This window comes from Syngnathoides biaculeatus, chromosome 1 (genome assembly GCF_019802595.1).
Source record: "Syngnathoides biaculeatus isolate LvHL_M chromosome 1, ASM1980259v1, whole genome shotgun sequence".
Classification (NCBI taxonomy): domain Eukaryota; kingdom Metazoa; phylum Chordata; class Actinopteri; order Syngnathiformes; family Syngnathidae; genus Syngnathoides; species Syngnathoides biaculeatus.
Window position 1 is genome coordinate 15,137,187 of NC_084640.1, and position 26,197 is coordinate 15,163,383.

Below are 26,197 nucleotides of genomic sequence, written 5' to 3' on the forward strand. Positions count from 1 at the left end.
AAGTACCGTAATTCCCGGCCTGGAGAGCGCACCCGGTTATAACCCTCTGTAAAGGAAATACCATTTGGTACATACATAAGCCGCACCTGCGTAAAAGCCGCAAGTGCCCACATTGAAACACGAGATATTTACGTAGACGGTCCACAGAGAGTTTAATGCTAGTGCTAACACTAATGCTAGCAGTGCCGCGCTAACAGGGCCGGTTGAAAAAAAAAACAGAAGAAAAGCAAGAAACAAGAAAGACGGTACACAGAGAGTTTAACGCTAGCGCCACCGCTGCGCTGACGCTAGTGCCGCCACGCGTGCTAAAGATAGGGCCACGCGCGTGCTGATGCGAGCACCGCCGTCGTGTTAACAGGGCCGGTTAAAAATAAAAACATGCTGGTAAAAATCACTGAGACGCGGCAGTAACATGCTAGCACGGTGCTAATACTAATGCTAGCATTGCCGCGCTAACAGGGCTGGTTAAAAAACAAACAGAAGAGCAAGCAACAAGAAAGACGGTACACAGAGAGTTTAACGCTAGCGCTGACGCTAGTGCCGCCACACGTGCTAAAGATAGGGCCACGCGCGTGCTGATGCGAGCACCGTCGTCGTGTTAACAGGCCCGGTTAAAAATAAAAACATGCTGGTAAAAATCACTGAGATGCGGCAGTAACATGCTAGCACGGTGCTAATACTAATGCTAGCATTGCCGCGCTCACGTTAACACTAATGCTAGTGCTGCGCTAACAGGGCTGGTTAAAAAACAAACAGAAGAGCAAGCAACAAGAAAGACGGTACACAGAGAGTTTAACGCTAGCGCCGCCGCTGCGCTGACGCTAGTGCCGCCACGCGTGCTAAAGATAGGGCCACGCGCGTGCTGATGCGAGCACCGCCGTCGTGTTAACAGGCCCGGTTAAAAATAAAAACATGCTGGTAAAAATCACTGAGACGCAGCTAGCGCAGCGGTAACGGGGCCGGACCGGTAAAAGTAACTCCCTCGGCACATGTATTCCACCAGGTCTCACTCTTACCTTTTCTGCTCGAGTGCCCCCTTGTGGCCGTTAGAGGGAAAAAAAGCCGCATAAACCGCAGGGTTGAAAGGGTTTGGAAAAAAAGTTGCGACTTGTAGGCCGGAAATTACGGTATAAAGTAAACGGGGAGTCGCTGATGGTGTAGTGGGACGCACGCCTGACTTGGGCGCGGGCACCGCGGGATCGATTCCCGCTCGGTGACCGACTGGCGACCGGTTCAGGGTGTACCCCCGGCCGCCTCCTGCCCGCTGGGACAGGCTGCGGCACTCCCCCCGACCCTTGTGAGGATAAGCGGCTAGGAAAGTGGATGGGTGGATAAAATAACAGTTAAACAAGTAGCGCGACGCAAAAACGTTCAAAAGAGAAGTTCCTTTTTCTTCGCCATCTATCCATCGCCGCCCCCTCGCCATTCCCCCCCCCCAACCCAATTCTAAATTTAGCACCCCACCCCCCCGCGGGACCTTAAACGCCGACGAGCATATGGCAGCAGCGAAGGGGGTGTGTGAACTTTTGTTTTGTTTTGTTTTCTCGAGATGTACAGCAGCAACAATGGCCGCATTTCCTGGAAGTCAAGTTAGCGGCAGTGAGCTAAGTTGACACCCGCGTCCAAAAGTGCTCGAGTGTTTCCTGGAGGAGGGGAGGGGGGGGGGGGGGGGATACTTGGGACAAACCAAAACAATGTTTTTTTGGAGGGGGGGGGGGTTACCATAATTTGGCCTGACGGGGAAAGTGAAACCAGATGACGAACGTTGAACGTCCATCGAGGTCGGGTCACTCGCACGCGCGGCTCGCTTAGCCGTTAGCATGCTATCGGCTGTCGCGTATGAACTAACCCCCCCCCCCCCCGAACCGGGTCCAGGCCAACCTGCCGCTACTGCAGCGGGAGCTCCTCCACTGCGCCCGTCTGGCCAAGCAGAACCCGGCCCAGTACCTGGCCCAGCACGAGCAGCTGCTGCTGGACAGCAGCACGGCGTCGCCGCTGGACTCGGCCGAGCTGCTGCTGGACGTCAACGACAACGGCAAGCGACGCACGCCCGACAGGTCAGGACCGCCGCCGCCGCAAAAAAATCACGGCAAGGAATAGATAAAAATTTACTTGGAAAAAAATTCCCCCCCCCCCCCAAAAAAAAAAATCTCCTTTGTTTAGTTTTTAAATGATATGTAAAAATAACCTTCAAATTACCCACATTTTTTTCACGGAAAACTTATTCAAAATGGAGGATGAAAATAAACTTGATTCTAAGATAAGAAAATGAAATGCAGTGCACATATCGTATATCTTTCGCTCTCTATATATTTTTAAAAATGAAAAATAATGCCTTCCTTTCATTATTTTCAGGGAATAAACAAAATTTACTTGTAAAAAAATAAAATAAATCTCCTTTGTTTGGTTTTTAAATGATATGTAAAAATAACCTTCAAATTACCCACATTTTTTCATGGAAAAATTATTAAAAATGGAGTTTGTAAATAAACATATTTTGATTCTTAGCAAAGAAAATGAAATGCAGTACACATATCGTATATCTTTCGGTCTCTATATATTTTTAAAAATGAAAAATAATGCCTTCCTTTCATTTTTTTTAAGGAATAAACAAAATTTACTTGTAAAATTTTTTTTAAAAAAATCTCCTTTGTTTAGTTTTTAAATATGTAAAAATAACCTTTAAATTACCCACATTTTTTTCACGGAAAACTTATTAAAAATGGAGGATGTAAATAAACTTGATTCTTAGCAAAGAAAATGAAATGCAGTACACATATATCGTATATTTTTCACTCTATATGTATTTAAAAATGGGAAAAAATGCCTTCCTTTCATTAGTTTCAAGAAACAATCACAATGCACTTTGAAATTATATATAATAGTTTATTTTTGCATTCAAAAATATTTATAAAATGAGTACAAAAAACTTAATATATGCATGTTTCTTACAAAAATGAAATCTTTTTTTAAAAATGTATTCCATAAGTAAACATTCCAAAAATGGAAAAAATATAAGCGAGAGCCGCTTCATTTGAGCAAATGAAGAACGTCAATTTTCATACCAATTTTCATTTTTCACTGTTGATGGCACCAAATGTAATAAGACTTGTTCACATCACACATTTTTTCCAAAAATATGTTTTTTTTTTTTTTTTTTTAGAATGGAAAACGGAGGCTCTTTTTTTTTTCAAATTTTTCCTTTTTTTTCGGAAGTTTGTCTGCGGCAAACGTAAATACAAACAAATGGAGGAGAAGACGTCTCTTGTGTACGCGTATGTTGGCGCTACGAAGAGGGGGGGGGAGGGGGGGTAATGGGGGCGCCGGTGAGGGGGGGGGCGGAGAGGGAGGCTGGGAATGACGGAGGAGGGACGGGGGGGGGGAGCATATGGAGAGTTGCGGATGAGCATTAGGAGCCCATAAAAACAGCTCATTAACAAGTTCAATCTGTTCATGGGGGAAGGGGGGGGCGCTGGGAGTCGGGGAGGGGGGGTGCGGGATCTCGCTGTCAATACACACACACAACCCATATGCGCGCGCACACACCTGGCTACGTTCATCTCTGCGAGAAAATAAAATCCGCCCGATTTGGCGAAATCTGTTCCGTGGGACGTGCGCGCCACGCGTTAGCCGCTTTTCTAGTAGCTCCAACGGACTAGAAAAGTACGGTAATTTCCGGACTATAGAGTGCACCCCATTATAAGCCTTTTTAAAGGAAAAAGCATTTTGTACATACACAAGCAACTTTTGATAATATACCTTAGCTTTCCTATTCCAACAGTGCCTGTGACACGGCAGTAACACTGCGGCAACACGCTAGCACAACGCTAACAGGGCCAGTTTAAAAAAAAAAAACATACCAGTAAAAGTCACTGAGACGCGGCAGTAACACAGCAGCAACATGCTAGCACAGAGCTAACAGGGCCAGTTAAAAAAATATATATATATATACCGGTAAAAGTCACTGAGACGCGGCAGTAACACAGCAGCAACACGCTAGCACAGGGCTAAAACTAGCACAGCGTTAACAGGGCCGGTTAAAAAAAACATACCGGTAAAAATCTCCGAGATGTGGCAGTAACACAGCAGCAACACGCTAGCACAGGGCTAAAACTAGCACAGCGTTAACAGGGCCGGTTAAAAAAAACATACCGGTAAAAATCCCCGAGATGTGGCAGTAACACAGCAGCAACACGCTAGCACAGGGCTAAAACTAGCACAGCGTTAACAGGGCCGGTTAAAAAAAACATACCGGTAAAAATCCCCGAGATGTGGCAGTAACACAGCAGCAACACGCTAGCACAGGGCTAAAACTAGCACAGCGTTAACAGGGCCGGTTAAAAAAAACATACCGGTAAAAATCCCCGAGATGTGGCAGTAACACAGCAGCAACATGGTAGCACAGCGCTAATAGGGCTGGTTAAAAACAAAAACATACCGGTAAAAGTCACTTCCTCGGCACATTTATTCCACCTCTTACCTTTTGCCCTCGAGTCCCCCCCCCCCCGTGGCCGTTAAAAAAAATGCACAAATTAGCCGCAGGGTTGAAAGCGTGTGAAAAAAGTCGCGCCTTATACTCCGGAAATTATGACACAATACCACAATTTGTTATCTCAAAGTCTAAAATCTATGAACAGAAAGTAAGCGCAACACTCGATTGTGCCGCCCAGAACCAAAGAGAACGGGTCGGACCGGGACGCGGCCCCGCACGGGGCGGACGCGCCCCCGAGCAAGCGGCCGTGCGCCATCAGCCCCGGCGGGCAGCGCTTCAGCCCGTCCAACGGCATCTCGTACCAGCCCAACGGCCTGGCGCACCCGGGCCCGCTGGCCCCGCCGCCCCCGCCGCACTACCGGCTGGACGACATGGCCGTGGCCCACCACCACTACCGCGACGCCTACCGCCACCCGCCCGCCGCTCACAGGGAGATCCGCGAGAGGGGCCGCCCCGTCGGTAAGTCCCCAGATTCGAACTTGTTCGGCCGGCGCGTCGGTTTAAAGGTCGTGACGCGAGCTTTTCAGATGAGATCTCGATTTGTCCGCCTCCTTCCAGGCGTCCACGCGGGGGGCCGCCAGGAGGAGGTGATCGACCACCGGCTGACGGAACGCGAGTGGGCCGAGGAGTGGAAGCACCTTGACCATGTAAGAAAAGTAATAACATTTTTTTTTACTTATTATGCCGCTCACTAATATTTGCACGGATGCCGTCGTGTTCACCCGACCCATCTATTTGATTCTATCTATGTTGAAATTCATTTTTGTATTCCATTCCTTAGATTGTAGTCGCGCTGTATATTTTTATTCCATTTTCATTATCATTTCACCATTTTCAAATTGTATTATTTAAGTCGTTGCATTTGTGTGTAGTTTAGTCCATTCGTTAAAAATTGCATTTATTTTATTTAAATTGGTCGAATTAATTGTTTTTACACTGTTTGTTGCATATCATCTGTTTTGATTTAGAAAAAGTTATATACCAAATTTTTTTATGCATGATATTTTTACAGTTACATTTTTCATCCATCATTTTAACACTGGGGACATAAAAAAATGTATATATGTATCTTCAGATATAAAATACATAACTTATAAATATATATTTATATATAAATAATAAAATGTAAATATAGTCATATATATGTATATATACTATATTCGGAATATAAATAAATAAATAATTTTCAATTTGCAGATCTAATGTTTTGATTTAGAAAAAGTTATATACAAAAAAAAATTATGCATGATATATTTTTACGGTTACATTTTTCATCCATCCTTTTTACACTGGACATTTGAAATATATATATATATATATATATATATAAATATATATTCAGATGTACAATAAATAAATAATTTCCAATTTGCATATCATCTAAATGTTTTGATTTAGAAAAAGTTATATACAAAGAAATATGCATGATATATTTTTACAGTTACATTTTTCATCCATCATTTTAACACTGGACATTAAAAAATATATAATGTATATATATATTTTTTCAGATATATAATATATGACTTGTAAATACGCATGCATTTAAATATATATATATATATGTGTGTGTGTGTGTGTGTAAAATAAAATATTACATATAATTATATAATTACATCAAAACATTTCTAAATACTATATTTAGAATATATATATATATATATATAAAAATCAAATAATTTCTAAAAGATTTTTCATTCACAATTTTAACATTTGAGGAGTACCAATTTTTAAACTTTTTATGTAAATGTAAATTGAATTGCTTGGGAATGGTCCCGATTGTGCCATAATGCCACCCGTGTACTCTTGTGCGTTGAAGTCTTTTGGCGTACATGTAAACTCGGCGCCCGTCGTGTCCCGCCAGCTGCTCAACTGCATCATGGACATGGTGGAGAAGACGCGGCGCTCGCTGACGGTGCTGCGCCGCTGCCAGGAGGCCGACCGCGAGGAGCTCAACTACTGGATCCGACGTTACAGCGACGCCGAGGAGCTGAAGAAGAGCGCCGCCGCCGCCGCATCCGGCGGCGGCCATTCCAGGCAGCAGAGCCCCGCGGCGCAGGACAATGCCGCTTCCGGTTGGTTGACGATAATCGCCGCCATTACGACACTTTATTATAATCAAGTGTTGAAAGAGGCGTTCCACAGGGTTGACATCTTAGCCCCTTCATCATTTACTTGATTTCTATGCTGATATATGAAAACAAGGTGTCGAAAGTGGTGTTCCGCAGGGCTCCATTTTTACCCCATTGCCTTTTACATATTTCTATCCTACTTAAATTGAAGGTGGATTATCTATTAAAGTGGTCCCTGACCGGTATAGACATCATTTCATGACTGAAATCTCCGACCGCAGGCATGTTCCGAAAGTGGCACTCCTCAAGGCTCTTTTCTAAGTACCTTTTATTTGTTTCTATGCTGCCTGTGACATGTGAATTGCTATCGCGAAGTAACGTAGCCAGCGGCGGGTGACGAGCACGGCGTGGTTCTCTTCCCCTCAGACATTCACCGGGAGCTCCTGCATCGGCCCGTTTCCGGCTACGTCCCCGAGGAAATCTGGAAGAAAGCCGGTGAGCGAGCGAAAAAAAATTTCTCGTGATATTCTGAGATTATGGCTTTTATTTCCCACGTAAAGGAATTAAAATTGAATTACATTTGTAGTAATTTAATGTTAATATATAAAATAATCATCACATTAATTAATTAATAATTTGATTTCTTGTCATTTCTCTTTTTAGGGGGGATTTAAATAAAATACTAAATGCTTAAAAAAAACGTCATTCTCAAATTAGCATGATTATTATCATAAATATATATACAATTTTTCTCGTGATATTCTGAGATTATGGCTTTTATTTCCCACGTAAAGGAATTAAAATTGAATTACATTTGTAGTAATTTAATGTTAATATATAAAATAATCATCACATTAATTAATAATTTGATTTCTTGTCATTTCTCTTTTTAGGGGGGATTTAAATAAAATACTAAATGCTTAAAAAAAACGTCATTCTCAAATTAGCATGATTATTATCATAAATATATATACAATTTTTCTCGTGATATTCTGAGATTATTGCTTTTATTTTCCACGTAAAGGAATTAAAATTGAATTACATTTGTAGTAATTTAATGTTAATATATAAAATAATCATCACATTAATTAATAATTTGATTTCTTGTCATTTCTCTTTTTAGGGGGGATTTAAATAAAATACTAAATGCTTAAAAAAAACGTCATTCTCAAATTAGCATGATTATTATCATAAATATATATACAATTTTTCTCGTGATATTCTGAGATTATTGCTTTTATTTTCCACTAAAAGGAATTTAAATGTATAATAATTCAATATAGATATATAAAATAATCAATTAAATAATTAATTAGTTTCTTGTCATTTCTATTTTTGGGGGGAATTCAAATAAAATACAAAACGCTTAAAAATGTCATTCTTAAATTATCATGATTATTATAATAAAAAATATATATATATATACATATATCAATTTTTTCTTGTGATCTTCTGAGATTTTTGCTTTTATTTTCCATGAAAAGGAATTTAAATTTAATTAAATGTATAATAATTTAATATTGATTTATAAAACAGTCATTTAATTAGTTTCTTGTCATTTCTATTTTTGGGGGGATTTAAATAAAATACTAAATGCTTAAAAAAATGTCATTCTCAAATTATCATGATTGTTGTAATAAAAAATATATATGAAAAATAATATACAAATGAAAAATTAATAAACTAAAAATAAAATAAAAATATATATAATAAAAATAATAATTATCATCATTTCAACTTTACTGTTGTTTTCCTGTCAAAATACAAATTTATTTGGGATTTATAACCTTGACTAAAATGTTTTTGTCGGACGTTGCACGTCGGAGGCGCTTCGGTCCGTAATCGCAACGTCGGCGGGGGGGGGGGGGGGGGGTGAAAAAAAAAAAAAATAATAAAACGACGAGCGCTCGTTTGACACGCAGTACAAACGCACAATTGTGCAAACAATGCAAGGCCGTTAAGTTAAGCGAAGCGTATTTATGCCAAAAACGCCGCAGTTATGTTTGTTGTGTTATGTTTCGCTCGGATGGATGCCGCCGCTTCCCGCCGTGTCGTTTTTTTTTTTAATTTTTTTATTTTTATTCTTTTTTTTTTTTTTTTTTTACCCCCTGCAGGGAAGGTTGCAAAATAGTTTTTGGAGTTGTTTTTGTTTTTTTTTTTTGTTTTGTTTTGTTTTCCACACAATGCATCTGCTGTGGAAATTGTTTACAGTTGGTGATAAATATTCAAGCGCATTCCGCCGCTCGGCGCGCGGGGACGGCGTCATTTCAATATAAATTGCCTCATTTGCATACACAATTAGTCCGGTTACAGGCTTGACTGGAGCCGGCGGAGGTGGGGGGATGGGGGGGGGGTGGGGGGGGTAAGCCGGTTCTGACGTCCTGTGTGCCCCCCCCCCCCCCCCCCCGGCTTTTTTCCAGAGGAGGCGGTGAACGAGGTGAAGCGGCAGGCGGTGTCGGAGCTGCAGAAGGCGGTGTCGGAGGCGGAGCGCAAGGCCCACGAGATGATCAGCGGCGAGCGCGCCAAGATGGAGCGCACGGTGGCCGAAGTCAAGCGGCAGGCGGCCGAGGACGCGCTCGCCGTCGTCAACCAGCAGGAGGACTCCAGCGAGGTCGGGACGGACGCCGCGCTCGCCCCGATGAAAAGTCAAAAGTCAACAATTGACAAAAAAAAGTTTATCCTTTTCTGGAACTGCCACAAGATGGTGGCAAAAAAACAAAAAAAAACTTTTGTGATGAGTAAAGTTCTTCAACTCACTTCAACACAAAGTTGCCAAAAGCACTTATTTGATATCCATAGCGCAAAAAGTGAGCTTCAACCACGTACGTCTGCCGTCGGAAAGCCCTCTTAGCTTAATGCTAACACACAATGGTAAAAAAAAAAAAAACACACACACACAAATGGTGCAGCAACACATGTAGACAGACAACATAATACTGACTGGTGCAGCAACACATGGAGACAGACAATATGATACCGTATTTTTTTGTGTAAAAAGCACATTACATCAATATCGTCGAGAAAACAAGTTTGTTGTGTGTTTATTTTATTTTCATTTTTTTGCAGAGCTGCTGGAACTGCGGCCGCAAAGCCAGCGAGACGTGCAGCGGCTGCAACACGGCCCGCTACTGCGGCTCCTTCTGCCAGCACAAAGACTGGGAGAAGCACCACCACGTCTGCGGGCAGACCCTCCAAGCCCAGCCGCCGCCGCCGCCGCCGGCCCCGGCGCAGGAGAGCCTGGCCCCGGCCGCCCCCGATACCCCCGCCCCGGTCAGCTCCTCCGCGTGCACCCCCAGCAGCTGCGCCGGGAGCCCGGCCCCCACCCCGCCCGCGGCCCCCCGCTCGTCCACGCCGGGCACCCCGTCGTCGTCGTCCGCCCCGGACGGCCACTAGAGGGCGCCCCACCCCACGCTAAGCTAACGCGGCTAACGGAGCGCTTCCGTAACGTGGGTCATATTGACTCGCTGTGACTTTTAATAGCAAAGATATTCTTTGTTGCCAACGAATGAATGTAAATAGACGCGCCGTCGCTACTTTGTGCTGTTGCTGTTGTCGTCGTTTTCTTGTAAATAAGAAGCGCCGGCGTCGTTTGCCGCATTTTTTTTTTTTTTTAATTTTTCACCGAAACATTCTGTGATCGTACTTCAACCGAGACAACTTTCACGTCCATTCGATTTGAAAACGTTCCCGTAATTCGCCGTGAGAGACCGCAGGATAGACTGCCTACGACCACGTGACTGCAATCCGGCCCACGCGGCCATGTTGGATGGGTTGACTCGACTGCCGCGCCGTTCACGCTAATGCTTTTGCATACTAGATCGGAGTCACGCAAACGTTCGTAAGACGTTGGGAAGTTATCGGGGCTCATTCGACGACGTTTCGAGAAACTGTTTCGACAGGAAGTGCGATCAGATCGACGACGTGTGCCTTGGAGGAACACAAACGGAGCGGGAATTTCGGAGCTGTGGGCGTCGGTGATTTATCCAGACGTCGCCAACAAGCGCTTATACCGTGGACCAACTCAAGAATTACGAAAGTCCAGACCTTCGAGCAATTCGTGAATGGCTGGGTGGGTAAGCAACTCGTGTCTCCACACTGCTAAGGTTAGTGCACCCCACAATGCAATTTAAATATCTAGCGCGTGATTACAGTCAGCGTTGTGTTCAATTATGTTGATGAATATTTTTGTTTTTGTTCCCGAGAGGCGGAGAAAGAGAAGTTTGACCGATTCCCGAGTGGAGCCCGCACCTCTTTCTCCGCTTCCTCGGCTACATTTTTAGCTCAACTCACCAAACAGCTAGCGGTGCGCCAACTCGTTTTTACAAATTTATTATAATGAAACTGAAATTACAGAAGAATTTTGGAGACATGCGTTGCATTCACACACGCGAGCGTCGCGCTCGGCTAATCGATCGCCTATGCTAATACGAGACGGCCGTTTGGTTGCTAACGGCTCCGTTTTCTCGCACCGGTTCTCGATCATAGCCGGCCGTCGAAGGGAAGACGCTTTACAAACGCCCGCTTTCGTTTGAGCGACCGATAACGTAGCAGCGCGCCCCCATTTTCCACCTTTCCGAACGGTTCGTTTATACTCGAATTCACCCAACCAAGATGGCGTCCGCGTTCTCAACTGTGATGTCAGCCTCAACCGGTCTTATCGCGTTCCCGCCGAGTTCTCACGGAAACTGCCGCGGTCGAATTTTAGCCCACGTTTGAAACTCCCTCCCAGTAAAACTGCAGCGTTATTGTACTCGCTTTATGAAAGCAGATATTGAATTTGAATATTTCTAACACAACAGACGTGTCTGCTGCAAATTATTATTATTATTATTTTTGTGAAGTGTCTTTTTCCAGTAGTTCTGCCTTGTGTGGTGTTGTGTCGTGCCGTGTTGTTGCTAAGATTTGAAATTTGGACTCGACGTTTGCCTCAGACGGGCTGGATTTTATTTTATTATATTTTTATTTTATTATCCATATCTGATTGGATTACTCGGTTTTGAAACTTTTTTTTTTTTTTGCCACCGCTGGAACCGACGGCCGGAATAATCTTCAGTATTTAAAAAAAAAAAAAAAAAAAATCCCCCCCCCCCCCCCGCCCCACTCACTCAAACTTCTGGACCAGAACCCAAAATCCACGTCGGCAGACTGCAGAATACAAAATCCAGGATGCAAAAAAAAAAAAAATTAATAAAAAACGAGGACATTTTGGATACGCGGGGAGCGACGGACGAAATTCGTGAGGCTCGTCACGTCCCGCGTGGGTTTTCTTTTGCTTTGCTCTGTGTTGTTTTTTTCCAGACTGGAGTCCAATCTACGGTGGCCCCAAAGGTTTATTTTTGACACTTTTTTTTTTTTTTTTTATTGACAATAACCGTCTTCATCCCGTTAACCGTCGGAGGAATTAAAAAAAATATATATATCTTTTTATCTCTTTGCGCTGCTTTTCATCTGATGTGTGTATGCTAGCACAGCATCGTAGTTCTTTACCCGGGTAAAAAATAAAAATAAAAAATATTAAAAATTATCAGAGCTGCTAACACTTTTAACACGAAACACTTTTTTTTTTTTTAACTTTTTTGAACCAAAATGTGTTTGCACTGTCACAGATGTCAATTTTACAGCATGTGTTTTTTTTTTTTTTCATATTTTAGCATTAATCCCATTTTAAATCGCTGAATGTTAAAAAACATAAAAAAACATCTCGACGCGCTAGCTAAACTCGGCCATTTTCAGAAGAGGCGATTGGTGCATGACTCGACGTTTTGGTAGATATTTATTTTTTAGAAAAATGACCTAAAAATTAAAAAAAAAAAAAAAGACAAAAAATAGACAATAAAACAAAAATGGCGGACGCTCTGATTGACAGCTTTAATATAAACAAACGCGTTCAAAACAGCCAAAGATCGCCACCAAGGACAGAAACCGGACTTTTTTTTTCCCCGGCGTTGAGCGTAGGCGGCAACCGAATGTTTGGAGCAATAATTTTAAACGTGCTATTCATCTTTTTTTTTTTTTTTTTTTTTTTTGAAGTCCCTTGCCCCCCAAAAAATAATAATTAGTTACAACTTATTGTTCGACATTCTTTCATGACACTGAAGTGCCCGATTTTTGCGTTTTTACCGCTCGGGAGGACAACAACGGTAAAAGTGAGAATAAATTGTCGGAACATTGCAAGAAAAGTCATATTTTTATGATAAGTCATAATAAGGAAATTGAAAAAAAACTATTTTTTACAAGAAAAATGTTTTATTCGGATGAGGGGAAAAAAATCATAATTTAACCGGAATGAAGTCAGCAAAGGGAAAAAAAGAAGCCATAAAATTGCAAAATGAGAAAACAATTACGACTTTATTTAGTTTTCATATTCAGACTTTTTTGTTTATTTGGAAGTTTTGGCTCTTAAAAATGACACATTACGACTTTTCTATTGTAATATTGCAAGTCATAATTTTATGATGTACATCATTTGAATGAAAAAGTCAATACGTTACAACAACAAAAAAATCTAATTTATTCTGAATAACAGTCCAACCTTTTTTTTTTTCATAAAAAATAATCGCATCTGGATTTTTTTTTTTCACATCCTGTATTTTTTTTTTTGTTACAAAACCTCAACATGAAATGAGAAAATTATTGTTTGAATAAATTGACATTCACGCGATTAAGCAAAAGTGTTACGACCGCTGTCAAGAGTTTGGTCCGCGTTGCAATAATATTCATTTGCATGTGGAAAAAAATGGCAGTATTACCCCAAAAATCATTTTTAAACAATAACAATAATATTCCCAAGGGACTTTTTTTTTAAATAGTGCAGAATTTTTTTATTTTATTTTATTCGACTGGTGTTTACGTTTAATTTTGAATAAACAAATTCTGCATTTAGCCGACACACCCGCACAAAAAAAAAAAAAAAAAACATCGCAAAACCGTCGCCGCGCAAACGCGTCGCAGCCAAATGTGACCTCAAACGACCGCCGTCGCAACGCATTTGTGCATCGCTGAAGTGTCCAAAAAAGCTGTGAAATATTAAAAAAAAAAACACCATAATTGTTTGGATGGTTGACCGCTGCGAGTTCCACTCTACCTCTTTTCCGCCACTTCTGCTCTCGTCGAAGTTCAAATAAATAAATGATGGTCGCAAAAAAAAAGATGAAAAAAAGGAAAAACTATGAAACCCAAAGTCGAAGCTCATACAGCTGTGCAAAACCATATCTCAGCGCTCGCTAACAATGCGGACCTCATAGTTTTTTTTTTTTTTGTTATTAATCATTTCTGGGGGGGGGGCTGTTGGTCTTCTGTTCACTTGATGTCTGATGCAAAAAAAAAAAACACCCCCGTTTAGGCCTCCAAAAACTTTTGCGGTGGTTTCCGACATCCCGGAAAAAGTTCAGGAACGTCGGAAAAAAAATTGGGAATACTTTTGACCACAATGATTATTAATATTCATGTTTTTCTAGCCATGTTGCGAAATCATGAAAAAGTAACGTTTCTTTACGAGATGATTCAAATTGCGTTATTTTGAGAATGAATTTGCAGTATTGTCTGGGGGAGAAATAAAAACATTTTTGTTTTCTTCGGGGTAAAAAAAAATGTGCAATTTTATTTTCAAAAGCATCACAATTTTTTTCCTCTGTGCTTATTTTTTTTCCTCATAAAAATTGTTTTTATGCTCTTAAAAAAAAAAAAAATCCCGATCCAAGGGCAGTTTTTTTTCTGGGGCGGGTTGGTGGGGTATTTAATTTCTTAAGAAATGGAATTTAAAAATCAAATATTAAAAAAAAAATGAACGTTATTGTGCAATACTTTTAATGGAGCTCGAGAGCTTTCGCCGTCTACTCCGTCAAATCTGTTGTTTTCCCCGTCGATTGCGTTTGTTGCGTTATTTTGGTTTTTTTTTTTTTCATTTTTTTTTTTTTGGGAATTATTAATTTGTTCTTGTTCTGATGAAGATTGCGTTCGGGTAGGGGGGGGGCTGTAAACTAGTCTGTCGGTCTGTGGAACTTTTCAGTATCATTCTGGTATCGATGTTCTCTTTATGGTGGAATAAAATCTCTTATTACCTGACGGGGTTTTTTTTTTTCGGCGTTTGTGAGCGGCGTCGTGCAAAAAGTGAAAGGGAAAAAAGTATAAAAGACAAAACAAAAATCTAATAATAACAATAATAATTTAAGAATAATTTGTGTGGATATTTTTTATATATTTTTGGGGGTTCTTATCCACTGAAACAAAGTCACAAAAGATGAACAAAAATTGGAAGTGACAGACGAAAAATAATTAAAATATGTAGTCATTGATTGCTTTTGATAGTTAAAGACAAAAATATTGATATCACTTTAAAATGTTCACTTAAATATTGTGCTCATTAAGTAAAATGAAATATGTTTTAGCTCAATGACTGTTAAACAAATTTATAAAAGTGACAGATTTTATTTTGTTTCATAAAATGTAAAAAAATGAAATTGTTTTAAAAAATAACATTTGTTGATATAGGGCTAATTTTAAAAAATGTAAATAAATTTTTTGACAAACAAAAACCTATTGAAATGCTACTTCAACTTGGATTTTTTAACATCCAAATGAGAATTTCCATTTATTTTTTGCAAATGTACTTAAAATACAAACATTTTCGAAAAATATTTATTTCATAAAATGAATAGAATTGTTTAGAACAATACCATATAGGGTTAATTAAAATAAAATCAAATTTTTTGAACAAAAATTTTGAAGTGACTTCAATTTGAAATTTTTAAACATCCCCAAAATATTTTTTTGTGTGCAAATATACACTAAAAATAAATTGTGTTCAACTAGCATGAATAATAAATTTGGTGAACAAATTGGAGTTGGCTAAAAAAATAAAATAAAAATTGCCAGAAAAAAAAATATTCCTTCCAAGTGTGCATTTATTGTCTATTCCTCCGTGTCTCAATTCGGGTGACGAATTATTAATAGATGCAGTACTATACTTTATTGTTATTAATTATCACGCTTGGGGAAAAAAAAAAACGCCATACCTCAAATAAATTTCCATTTTTGGGAACCAAAGTAACAGCTGACTTAATTGGGGTAGTTAATTACCAATTAATAGATGCGGCGCTTTATTTTGATTACTTGGAAAAATAAACGGCTGGCCTCAAATAAACGCCAACTCGTTCAGGAAGAACGCCTAGGCCTACTAGCTTACACACATTGTTATTTCCACTCTTATAATTGCCCAGAATGAATAAAATCCCTCGCCCGAAATAAAAAGCCGACTTCTCCCACCTTGGCCATCGACGGCGTCAAACCGGGCGCGACTCGCGCATCTGGCTGAAGGACGTCCGGCGGGCGTCCTCGCGGGCTTCGCAGATGTCGGCGCGGCCGAGCCTGCCGCGCCGCGGGCGGGACGCGATCTGGAAAAACCTGCCGACCAGATGCCGCGTCCCCCCCCCCCCTCCCCACACACCCCCAATTACGTGACCTCGAGGTGCCGCTTGACGCCGTTTGACGGTTGCGATTTTATAAAAGCGTGACAGGAAAAAATAAAAAAAATAAACACCCCACCTTTGTTAAAATCTACCATGGGGTGGGAGGGGGTGATTACATTTTTTTTTTTTTTTTTTACCAAATTATGTCCTGCACTCTAATAGAAGCAGGGTGGCTGTAATTACCGAATAATAACCTGCATTCAAAAAAAAATAAAAATAAAATCTCCCTGAAATAATCAAAAGGGTTTGCTGGCCCCTGCAAAATAATAATAATAATAATAATAATAAAATAAACACCTCCCCTCCAATAAATACTATTAAAACCATTTCCTTCTAGGAACCACCAGGTGGTGCTGCAATGTCAAAATAGCGACCCGCTCAATGGGTACGAGGAGACGGGCGCCGCCCAGTTTTCAAAAATGAACGCCCCGCCTCAAATAAATTTTTAAATTTTAGTCCCTCGAGAAAAACTCGTGGTGCCACTTGGATGCAACACCTCCAATAATTGCCGGGTGTGTTGTCTAATTAAAATAATAATAATAATAATAATAATAATAAAATCACCTCAAATAAAAAAAATGTGTTGCCTTGAAATAGTTTACCAAATGAATAATAACGCCTTACTGACGCCGGCATTGTGCAAATTGTGCGGGCAAAAATAGTACAAAAGACAAAACAAAATAATAATAATCAAATAATAATCTAAGAATAATATGTGTGGATATTTTTTATGTATTTTAGGAGTTTTGAATCTACTGAAACAAAGTCAAAAAAGACAAAAAAATTGAAAGTGAAAGACAAAAAATAATTAATGTAAAGTCTTTGATAGCTTTTGCTAGTGAAAGACAAAAATATTGACATAACTTCAAAATGTTTACTTAAATATTGTGCTCATTAAGTAAAATGAAACATTATGTTTTTGCTCAACAAGTTGTTTTTGTCAAACAATTTAAAAAAAACATTTATTTCATAAAAATAGAATTGTTTAGAAAAATATTTGTTGATATGGGGTTGATTTTTAAAAAAAAATAAATTACATTTTTATTGACAAACAAAAACATTTTGAAACTTTTAAACATCCAAACCGGAGATTTTTGTTGTTGTTGCAAATATACTTTAAAAATATATTCTGTTTTCAACTAGCATAAATAATAAATTTGTTGAACAAATTAACTTGGCTAAAAATAAAAAATGTATTGCCTTGAAATAGTTTACCAAATAAATAATAACGCCTTACCCCAAATAAAAACTCTCCTCCTTGGGGCAAAAAAAAAAAAAATAAAAATCACAGTTGGTATTGCAATATATTTAAAAATCTATATAATAATAATAATAATAATGCATTCGAACATGCAATGTTGTCATTTCTAAAAAAAATGCTAGCATAATAATTAATATTAACAAAATAAATAAATAAAAATAATATTCTAAAATACGTTATATTAATTGGACACTCTAAATTGCTCATAGGTGTGACTGCGAGTGCGGCTGTCTGTCTCGATGTGCCCTGCGATTGGACGGCAACCAGTTCAGGGTGTACCCCGCCCGCCTGCAGCATTCCCTCCAACCCTTATGAGGATAAGCGGCTAATAAATGTACGTATGGATGGATGGTTGCGAGCCTTGAATGTCGCCAACATGCCGGAACGTTCCTCCCTTTGTTCGCTCCTCTCGGATCTGGAAGATTCGCCCCCCCCCCAGCCGGCGAAAGGCCGCCACCGCCCCCTACTGGCAACTGCCGGGGCTCCGTCAGGCGCCGCGCCATCAATTAATAACGTGTCGACGGCACGTCTGTTCTCTCGAGGGTTCTTCGCCGCGAGCAATCGATGGCGGCGGGCGGGGGAAGACGAGCCGCCGCCGTCAATCACCGCTTTGACGCACGCGGCTGAGACTTGAGCTCGGTCAGCCGTGTAAGCGAGCGTCACGAGCGACAAATTGGCGTTCGCTCAATAATTGCGCGGGAGAAAAGCGATCGCGCGTCGCCGCGTTTCGTAGGAACGACCTCATGTTCCTCCATTTGCAGAACGGCGTCCGTTTTGCAACGACCCCCCCCCCCCCCCCGTTAATGGGCCGGGATCGGTTTTACGAGCGAAGGACGGACACGCCGTCAATAACGGCGCAAAATCCCGACGTTCATATTCGTAAAGCCTTTATTCGGCGCGACGTGTTTATTTAGCTAACTGCTAATTGCTTTTTCCCGAAGCTATTAATTACAAGATCGTAACAAAAATTGTTTATTTGAGGAAAGGTGTTTATTTTGTAATCATAACACCGTTGTTTTTGTTTTATTTGAAGTGTGTCGTACTATAAACAGGAAGTAGTCTCTTTATTTGGGGTGGGGTGTTTAGACTAATTATAGTCGGGACGGCAACACGAAACCTGCGGTTTTACTTCTCGGAAGTAAAAAGGGGGCGTTTGTTGTAGGAAAAGCGTCAAAACGATACTTCCTGTTTGCTTCTTTTGACGACAAAACGTGTCGTGGGTTGCAGGTGAGGCCTTCATTTTTCATGTTCATATTTGAAGTACTGAGGTGGGTCAGCTGGAAAGCGTTGGCCCCACAGTTCTGTGGTCACGGGTTCGATCCCGGCCCCGCCTGGGTGGAGTTTGCATCTTCTCCCCGTGCCTGCGTGGCTTTCCTCCGGGTGGGCGCTCCCGTTTCCCACATCCCAAAAACACAACTCGAAATTGCCCCTAGGTGTAGACTGTGACTGCGATTGGTTGTTTGTCTCCATGTGCCCCGCGATTGGCCGGCGACCGGTTCAGGGTGTGCCCCGCCCGCCTCCTGACAGCTTAGATAGGCTCCGGCACTCCCCACCCCCCCCCCCGCGCCCCTCATGAGGATAAGCGACAAAGAAAATGGACGGATGGATGGATGGATGAACGACGATGCGGCCAGAAGACAAATCCTACTTTATCCTGCTTTACTCGACCCCCCCCCCCCCCACAATGAACCGAGACAGTTCCGTGTTTTCCACCAGGGGGCGACCCCCCCCAAGGTAATTATATCAGAGCTTCATAAAAAAAAATTTTAAAAAAAAAGCTCATTAACATACGCACAGCATGCTGGGAATTCACAAGCGCTTTTATTTTCCGCGCCGTATGGCAACCCCCCCCCCCTCTCGCGCCACCCCCCCCCCCCACCATTTTCATAAACGTCAATCACGCTCGGCAACGCACGCGAGTCGTGTAACAAGATGGCCGCCTCGCGTGCGTCGTCGCCGCCAAGTTGGGCGCGACGAAAGGCGCTCGTCGGGACAATGCATTAGGTACACCTAACGAAGCCCGGCGACTTTCTACATCATTTTTTTTTTTTTTGTTTAAATTCGTTTTGTTACATACTTTGCTATTTGTCGCGTTAATTTACATTGTGCACGGCGGTTCGGGTTCGAATAACACGGGTGGACTTTGTGTCGCCCGTTTGTCACGTTGGTGTTTATTTCCCTTGCTCAAGGTGCTTGTGAACGCAATTTTTGACTGATTTCTAGTCATTGTGGTGATTTCTATTGTGCAAGGTGTCAGTTTTAATAATCAGGTGGACTTTTTATGGCTAAATTTCCAGTTCTCATATTTCTGCGTATCATAAAAGGCGGTAGTTATTCTAAACGCAGTGGACTTTTTGTAGCATATTTCTACTTGTCATGTTGATTTCTATTGTGCAAGGTGGCAGATGTGCTGAATGAGGTGGAATTTTTCTGGCAAAATTTCCAGTTGTCATATTTTTGGATATCATAAAAGGCCGTAGTTATTCTCAATGCAGTGGATTTTTTTTTTATGTGTCATATTTCTACTTATGTTGATTTCTATTGTGCAAGGTGCCAATTGTGCTGAATGAGGTAGACATTTTCTGGCAAAATTTCCAGTTGTCATATTTCTGAATATCATAAACAGCGGTATTCTCAATGCATCGGACATTTTGTGGCATATTTCTATTTGTCATGTTGATTTCTATTGTGCAAGATGTCACTTGTGCTGAATGAGGTGGACTTTTTCTGGCTAAATTTCCAGTTCTCATATTTTTGGATATCATAAAAGGCCGTAGTTATTCTCAATGCAGTGGATTTTTTTTTTGTGTCATATTTCTACTTATGTTGATTTCTATTGTGCAAGGTGCCAGTTGTGCTGAATGAGGTGGACATTTTCTGGCAAAATTTCCAGTTGTCATATTTCTGAATATCATAAACGGCGGTATTCTCAATGCATCGGACATTTTGTGGCATATTTCTATTTGTCATGTTGATTTCTGTTGTGCAAGATGTCACTTGTGCTGAATGAGGTGGACTTTTTCTGGCAAAATTTCCAGTTGTCATATTTCTGAATATCATAAACGGCGGTATTCTCAATGCATCGGACATTTTGTGGCATATTTCTATTTGTCATGTTGATTTCTATTGTGCAAGATGTCACTTGTGCTGAATGAGGCGGACTTTTTCTGGCTAAATTTCCAGTTGACCTTTTGTGGCGTATTTCTACTTGTCGCGTCGATTTCTATCGCGCCAGGCGGCAGCGCGGTGAGACGGACGACCACACGTGCCCGGAAACATTGCGTCGCAATCTCGAAACGGTAAAATGCGAACCCAAAAAAAAAAAAAAAAAAAAAAAATAGTAATCATAAAATGTCTCGGGACTGAATCTCGTTAGCCCGGGAAAATGTCAGACGGACGCCGAAGTCCATTTTCACGCCGCGTTCTTTTCTCTTCCACGCCGTCGGGAAATTGATTGAAACAAAACGTCACAATTATGCCCCGCCGCTTCAATTATTCATCAATTAGGGCTTCGTCCGTCTTTTTATTCCTTTTTTTCCCCATCCCTCTCTTCGCTCCGCTCGGAGCCGATTTCTCGTGCAGTTTGCGCGGGATCGACGCCCCCCCCCCCCCCCCCCCCCGCCGTTAACCAGTCCAAAGTCATTCGTTTCTGCCTTTGCAATTAAAGCTCATGAATTATGCACGAAGAGATGGAAATTCATTTGCCGCAAATCGACTTCTCTCGCTTTCGGTTCTGTCTCGCTATAGGAAAGATCGCCCCCCCCCCCCAAAAAAAAAGTATTAAGACATAAACATTATATACCGTAATTTCCCGGAAAATTACCTATAAACCGCATTTTTTTTTTTCAACCCTGCGGTTTATGCGGTGAAGTGGCTAATTTTTGTATTTTTATTTTTTGCTAACGGTCGCAAGGGGGCGCTGGAGCAGAAAAGATAAGAGTGAGACTTGTGGAATATATGTGCCGAGGAAGTGACTTTTACCAGTCCGGCCCTGTTAGCGCGTTACTGCCGTGTCTCTGTGATTTTTTTTTTTTTTTTTAACCGGCCCTGTTAGCGCGGCCGTGCTAGCGTTAGCGCCCGGCGCTAGCGGTAAACTGTGTACCGTCTTTTTTTTTTTTTTGGTCAATATCTCGTGTTTCATTGTAGGCACTTGCGGCTTTAATACAGACGCGCCGTACGTATGTACCAAATAAATATTATTACACACACCCTACATCAGGGGTGTCGAATACATTTTTTGTAGCTAACGATTTCCCTCAGAGGGCCGTCGTGGTGAGACCAGAGAACTCCTGAATCGTGAAATTTTATGAACTGCTTTTGGAATAAGAAATCCGAGTGTAATGTTTTGGTTTTTTTTTTTTTTTCCAACCGTTCTTCATGTTTTGGTAACGAAAATATCTCAATGTGTATCATTTACGATATGTGACCTTTTGAGATGTTGGGACATATTTTCAAAAGGATCACGGACTTTTGACACCGATGATGTGCCTCCGCGGGCCACATAAAGTTACGTGGCGGGCCGGATCTAGCCCCCCGGGCCTTGGGTTTGACACCTGTGCCCTGCATGTATCGGTAAAACAGGGTGTCGATATCTGCTCGCTGAGACAGGCTCCGGCTTTTCCGTGACCCTTGTGAGGATGTGCGGCTTGGGGGAAAAAAAGTAAGTAGAACATTAATAGCGCAATGTGTTTGCAGTAAAATAAATCCATAATTATATATGTATAAAACTACAAAGTGGTCAAAGTGTTTCGTTTTGTCATATTTTTCTTCTCCAAAATATGATATTTAACGCCTCTGTTTCTTTCCACCTCTGCCTGCGCAACAGTACTCATCTGCCGCCCTCTACTGGCGACTTTTGTCATCTCCACGCCATCCAGAACCTTCGCTGCAAGTCCGGCGCCAAACTCGACGAACGCATGCTCGGCAAAGAAAAGGCGAGTGCACACGTTTATATTTTATTCATCCTCGAATGTGCTCTCGCTCCTCGCCGCCGCCGCCGCCGCCGACGACCGCTTTCGACTTCCGGGTCGGCGCCGCGGCGCCTCTCAGCTGTCGTCGGGCCGCTCCTTGAGCCGCTCCGCCGAGTTGTAGTGCTCCCCGAGCCCGTAGGCGTGACGCATGTAGCTGGAAAGTCGCGCAAAGCGAAATGAGAGCCCCAACGGTAAAAATAATAATAATAATATTAATAATCACACTTTTTTTTTTGTTTGTTTTTCATTTTCAAACTCACACGAGCGTGAGCGCGTCGCCGGCGTGCTCGTCGCCGACGGTGACGGCGGGCGAGTCGGCCTGCACCACTTCGATGGGCAGCTGGAGGATTTTGCTCAGCGCTTGCAGCTGGGGAAAAAAAATATTATTATTAATATTAGGAATATTGTCGTGGAATTAAAACTTTGTGACTCATGAATTTGAGTACAGTTCAGGTGAATTGAACTTTTATCATCTTTAACTGCTTGTTTTCAAAATATTTCAGTGCAATTTTTAAGAATGTAATAATTAATTAATGTAATTTTAATTCAATTTCTTGTGTGCAATACATTTTTATTTAACTGACCCAAGTATGTTTTTTTCTCTTTTTCCTCTATTTAGGCACAGCCTTCATATTCTAACTGTGCATCATGTTTTAGTGGCTTATGATAAAAATTAAATACACTTTTTAGGATTAAAAAAAAAATATGTCTTCAGTTTAAACACTTGGGCCTGCTATGCTACTGTACGTGAATTTTGTTGATGACTGTTGTTGCGAAATTTTTAAGTACATTTTAAGATGCGACTCGGTGTAAAAACTGATATGAAATACCGATATAAAATTATCTATCTATATATTATATAAATCTACACATATATAAATTTAGATATTTTTATAAAAAATATTTTTTTCATGCATTATTAGTAGCTGTACTGTGATTTAGCTTAAAATGTTTGATTTTAAAAATGTAAAATGAATGTAATGTTTGTATCACGTCAATGAAAATCTTCTTTTGCCTTCGGCTTGTCCCGTTAGGGGTCGCCACAGCGTGTCATCTATGAATATTAATTTGAAATGAATGACGAAATGAGTTATGGGAGCTTGACCGGGACGCGTCTAAAGACTGAAGACTGACTTCCAGCTGGCCCCCCCACGCCGCCGTGTGCTCCACGTCGCTGCAGTACTTCTCAAAGTCATCTGCAAGGCAAGCGGCGTATTACTTACAAGTATGACCGAAATATGGTTTCCCCCGATAGAGGCAGCATATTATACCACAGGTGTCAAACTCAAGGCCCGGGGGCCAGATCCGGCCCGCCACGTGCTTTTATGTGGCCCACAAAGCCACATCGAGAGCGTCCATTCCCGTGATTCTAGTAAAAAGCTGTACCAAAAGTTCAAATTGTCATATATCATAAATGACTAAATATTCTGAGGGAAACCGGAACAACAATCCGGCCCGCGAGAAAAATTGAGTTTGACACCCGTGTATTACACGCTTTGCGGTACCTGCCGTGTACACGTCGCCCGTGTCGGCGTTGCTGAGGAACGGCAGGAAGTCATCGGCGTGGCTCCGCATGTGCGCCGCCGTGCGGCGTCGCAGCTCCTTCACGCTCAACTCGGGCTGACGTACGACACAGAGGAATTTTTTTTTTTTTAAACTCGTTAAATCTGTGATACTGTGCGGGACTCGTTTACGACACGCGATCCGAGCCCACGCCGACTGAGCGATGGATTTATGGAGGGCATATTTATACTGGAGCAGCACAATGCCCAATAAATTATCACGATGTTTGAAGTTTTTTTTTTTTTTTAGGGGCTGGAACAGATTAAATGGTTTTCCATTCATTTCAATGGGGGAAGACGATTTGAGACCGAACGGTCCCGTGTATTTGTACCTTGTCCCGCCGCAGCAGCTGGTCCTGGACGGCGCGGTACATGCAGTGCCCGTCGGTGGGGATCTCCTTGATTTGGAGCCCTCGCCGCGCCAGCTTCTCCGCCAGCTTGACGCCCTCCAGGTGGCGCTCTCCCAGCAGGTTTTGCACCTCGGCCTCGGCGATCCTGCTCTCGCGCTCGCGCTCCTGGGCTGCTTTCTTGTCCTGTCGGCGGCGCTCATGAAAGGTTCTGGAGGATTTTTTTTGGGGGGTGGGGGCTTAGAATTTATGGCTCACCCTTCTCTTCTGGGCTTTGGTGACCCGGGGCAGCTGCTCCACCGCCAGCGCCTCCACCCCGTTCGCCACCTCCTCCACCTCAAGGGAGCACCCCCTGGTGGACGGGAGTGCCTTCAAAGCGCCGGACCGGAGCGGTACCTCGGCGTCGGACGCGGACCGGAGCCGCCGTCGCTCCTCGTCGTGCTTCTGGTCCAGCTCGGCCTCCATCTTGGCGATCTCCTCCGTCATCTGCTTCCGCCTCTTCTTGTCGTTTTTGGGGACGCTGTTTTTCATGCCCTGGATTTTGGCTGGCAAAAATCAATAAAATACAAATCAAGCAATTGTCATAGTCATAAGTGTCACCCCTAATTTTAAAAATCGCTGGCAGTATTTTTTTTTTTTGAAATTTTTCTCCGTTTAAAACCTCGATCAAAACCCGTCAGTATGCATATATATTTTTTTTTTTCTAAAGTTCTTCATTTATGTTTTATATGTACTGAGCAACGCCATACATGAAATATGAAGGCGATAGGACCGCTCGCGCTGTTTTTTAACGTTTGCAAAATCGATAAAATTGCCGGATTTGTCACTTTGTATGCAATTATCATGAAAATATGTGCAAATGGTAATGTTTTCCTCAAGCTAGCGTCACTGAAATTTTATGAAAATACGTTGAGAAACAAAAAAAAAAAAAATTTACGACATTTTGACGACGCTAATTAACCAGAAAGGTCACAACTTTTTGTTTTTATCTATTATCCATAATTAGCCCATATTCCCAATCTTTAAATGGTCATACGTTTTATGTTATTTCATTTCATATATCATTTAAGTAATATTTTAAAGTTTTCAAAGCTCTTTCCAGTGATAAGTTTTTTTTTCCCAATTCCATGAGTTTGATTTTTTTTGGTAACATACCCGCTTGAAGAATGTAAATATGTATATCGGTATTTAAAATCAGAATTATCTTAATGTTAATTAAATAACATGCACTGTCAAGATATCTCTTGCTCAGTCCAGTCCTTAAAAGCGCATTAATAAAAAAAATAGGATTTAATGAGCCCCTTAAATTAAAATAATATTAATAATAATAATAATGAAAAAAAGAAGCTGATATAAGATGTACCTTGCAGGTCCTTCTTCTCCTTACGATGCTGCTTAAGTAAGCTCTCCTCCGGCGTCTCCACGTCGCCCTCGTCCATTATGAAAGGAACTGCTTGTGCACCAAAATGATAATAAGGTTACATGACATATGTTTTAAAGTTTAAAATTAGAACGCGTTATTGGCAAAATATTTAACGGGGCGAGATATAAAAACGTGTTTTGATTTTGGGGCCTTGCTTCCGGAGTTTTTTTCTTCTCTCGTAGCAACAGCGTTGAAAAGTGGTCAGAGCGCTCCTCTGGGTGGATGAGGTAATGCATGCATCTCATCGTCCAGTGAATAAATAATTGTTGTTTAATAATAAATCAATATAAATGTTGCCTGGCTCTAAATATGTACGATACAGTATATAATATATATTTTTATATTTTTTAAAAGGAATATGGAAATGGTTTGAATATTTAACGACACATTAATGGTGCCGCCCAATATCTCTTTTACCCATATTTTTTCATTGAAGCTTTATTATAATAGATAACTGTTAACAAAAGATGTACAGATCACAGAACCAAACTTTTAACCAAAACAAGTCCAGAATAATGATGAATAAAAATTGTGATATCGTTCAACAATTCATACGTAAAAAAGTAAAATCTATTTTTATGGCATGCTAGTGGCACGTGGTTT

General features: G+C 41.4%; 2 protein-coding genes across 6 annotated transcripts in view; one reads left to right on the top strand and one right to left on the bottom strand.

Moving 5' to 3' along the window:
* The window catches only part of runx1t1 (RUNX1 partner transcriptional co-repressor 1), a 36,608-nt gene extending 24,974 nt beyond the window's left edge, over positions 1-11,634 (top strand). For 2 of the 5 annotated variants that reach the window (XM_061821470.1, XM_061821453.1), the window contains exons 5-11: positions 1,876-2,057; positions 4,671-4,951; positions 5,051-5,148; positions 6,312-6,567; positions 6,991-7,059; positions 8,985-9,175; positions 9,631-11,634. In XM_061821470.1, coding sequence (XP_061677454.1) covers positions 1,876-2,057; positions 4,671-4,951; positions 5,051-5,148; positions 6,312-6,567; positions 6,991-7,059; positions 8,985-9,175; positions 9,631-9,957 — 1,404 coding nt within the window. In that variant the 3' untranslated portion in view covers positions 9,958-11,634. The remainder of the gene's footprint in view (positions 1-1,875; positions 2,058-4,670; positions 4,952-5,050; positions 5,149-6,311; positions 6,568-6,990; positions 7,060-8,984; positions 9,176-9,630) is intronic. The other 3 variants (XM_061821445.1, XM_061821462.1, XM_061821478.1) reach the window with 3 other exon arrangements.
* A 10,600-nt stretch (positions 11,635-22,234) lies between these two features.
* On the bottom strand, positions 22,235-25,800 carry otud6b (OTU deubiquitinase 6B). Its single transcript, XM_061826082.1, has 7 exons — positions 25,535-25,800; positions 24,430-24,716; positions 24,157-24,357; positions 23,768-23,882; positions 23,397-23,458; positions 22,523-22,629; positions 22,235-22,416 (listed from the first exon to the last, which is right to left on the bottom strand). The coding sequence occupies exons 1-7, from the start codon at positions 25,608-25,610 to the stop codon at positions 22,338-22,340; spliced, it is 927 nt and encodes a 308-aa protein (XP_061682066.1). The 5' UTR covers positions 25,611-25,800; the 3' UTR covers positions 22,235-22,337.
* Between the last annotated feature and the right edge of the window lie 397 nt (positions 25,801-26,197).

Bases quoted from the DNA above. Each gene is read 5' to 3' on its own strand.
- otud6b (XM_061826082.1), bottom strand. From the start codon at position 25,610: ATGGACGAGGGCGACGTGGAGACGCCGGAGGAGAGCTTACTTAAGCAG. The intron at 24,358-24,429 runs GTGAGCCATAAA...CGCCGCCGACAG, and splicing joins CCAAAGCCCAGAAGAGAAGG to GACAAGAAAGCAGCCCAGGA. The intron at 22,417-22,522 runs GTGAGTTTGAAA...GCGACTTTCCAG, and splicing joins GGCGACGCGCTCACGCTCGT to CTACATGCGTCACGCCTACG.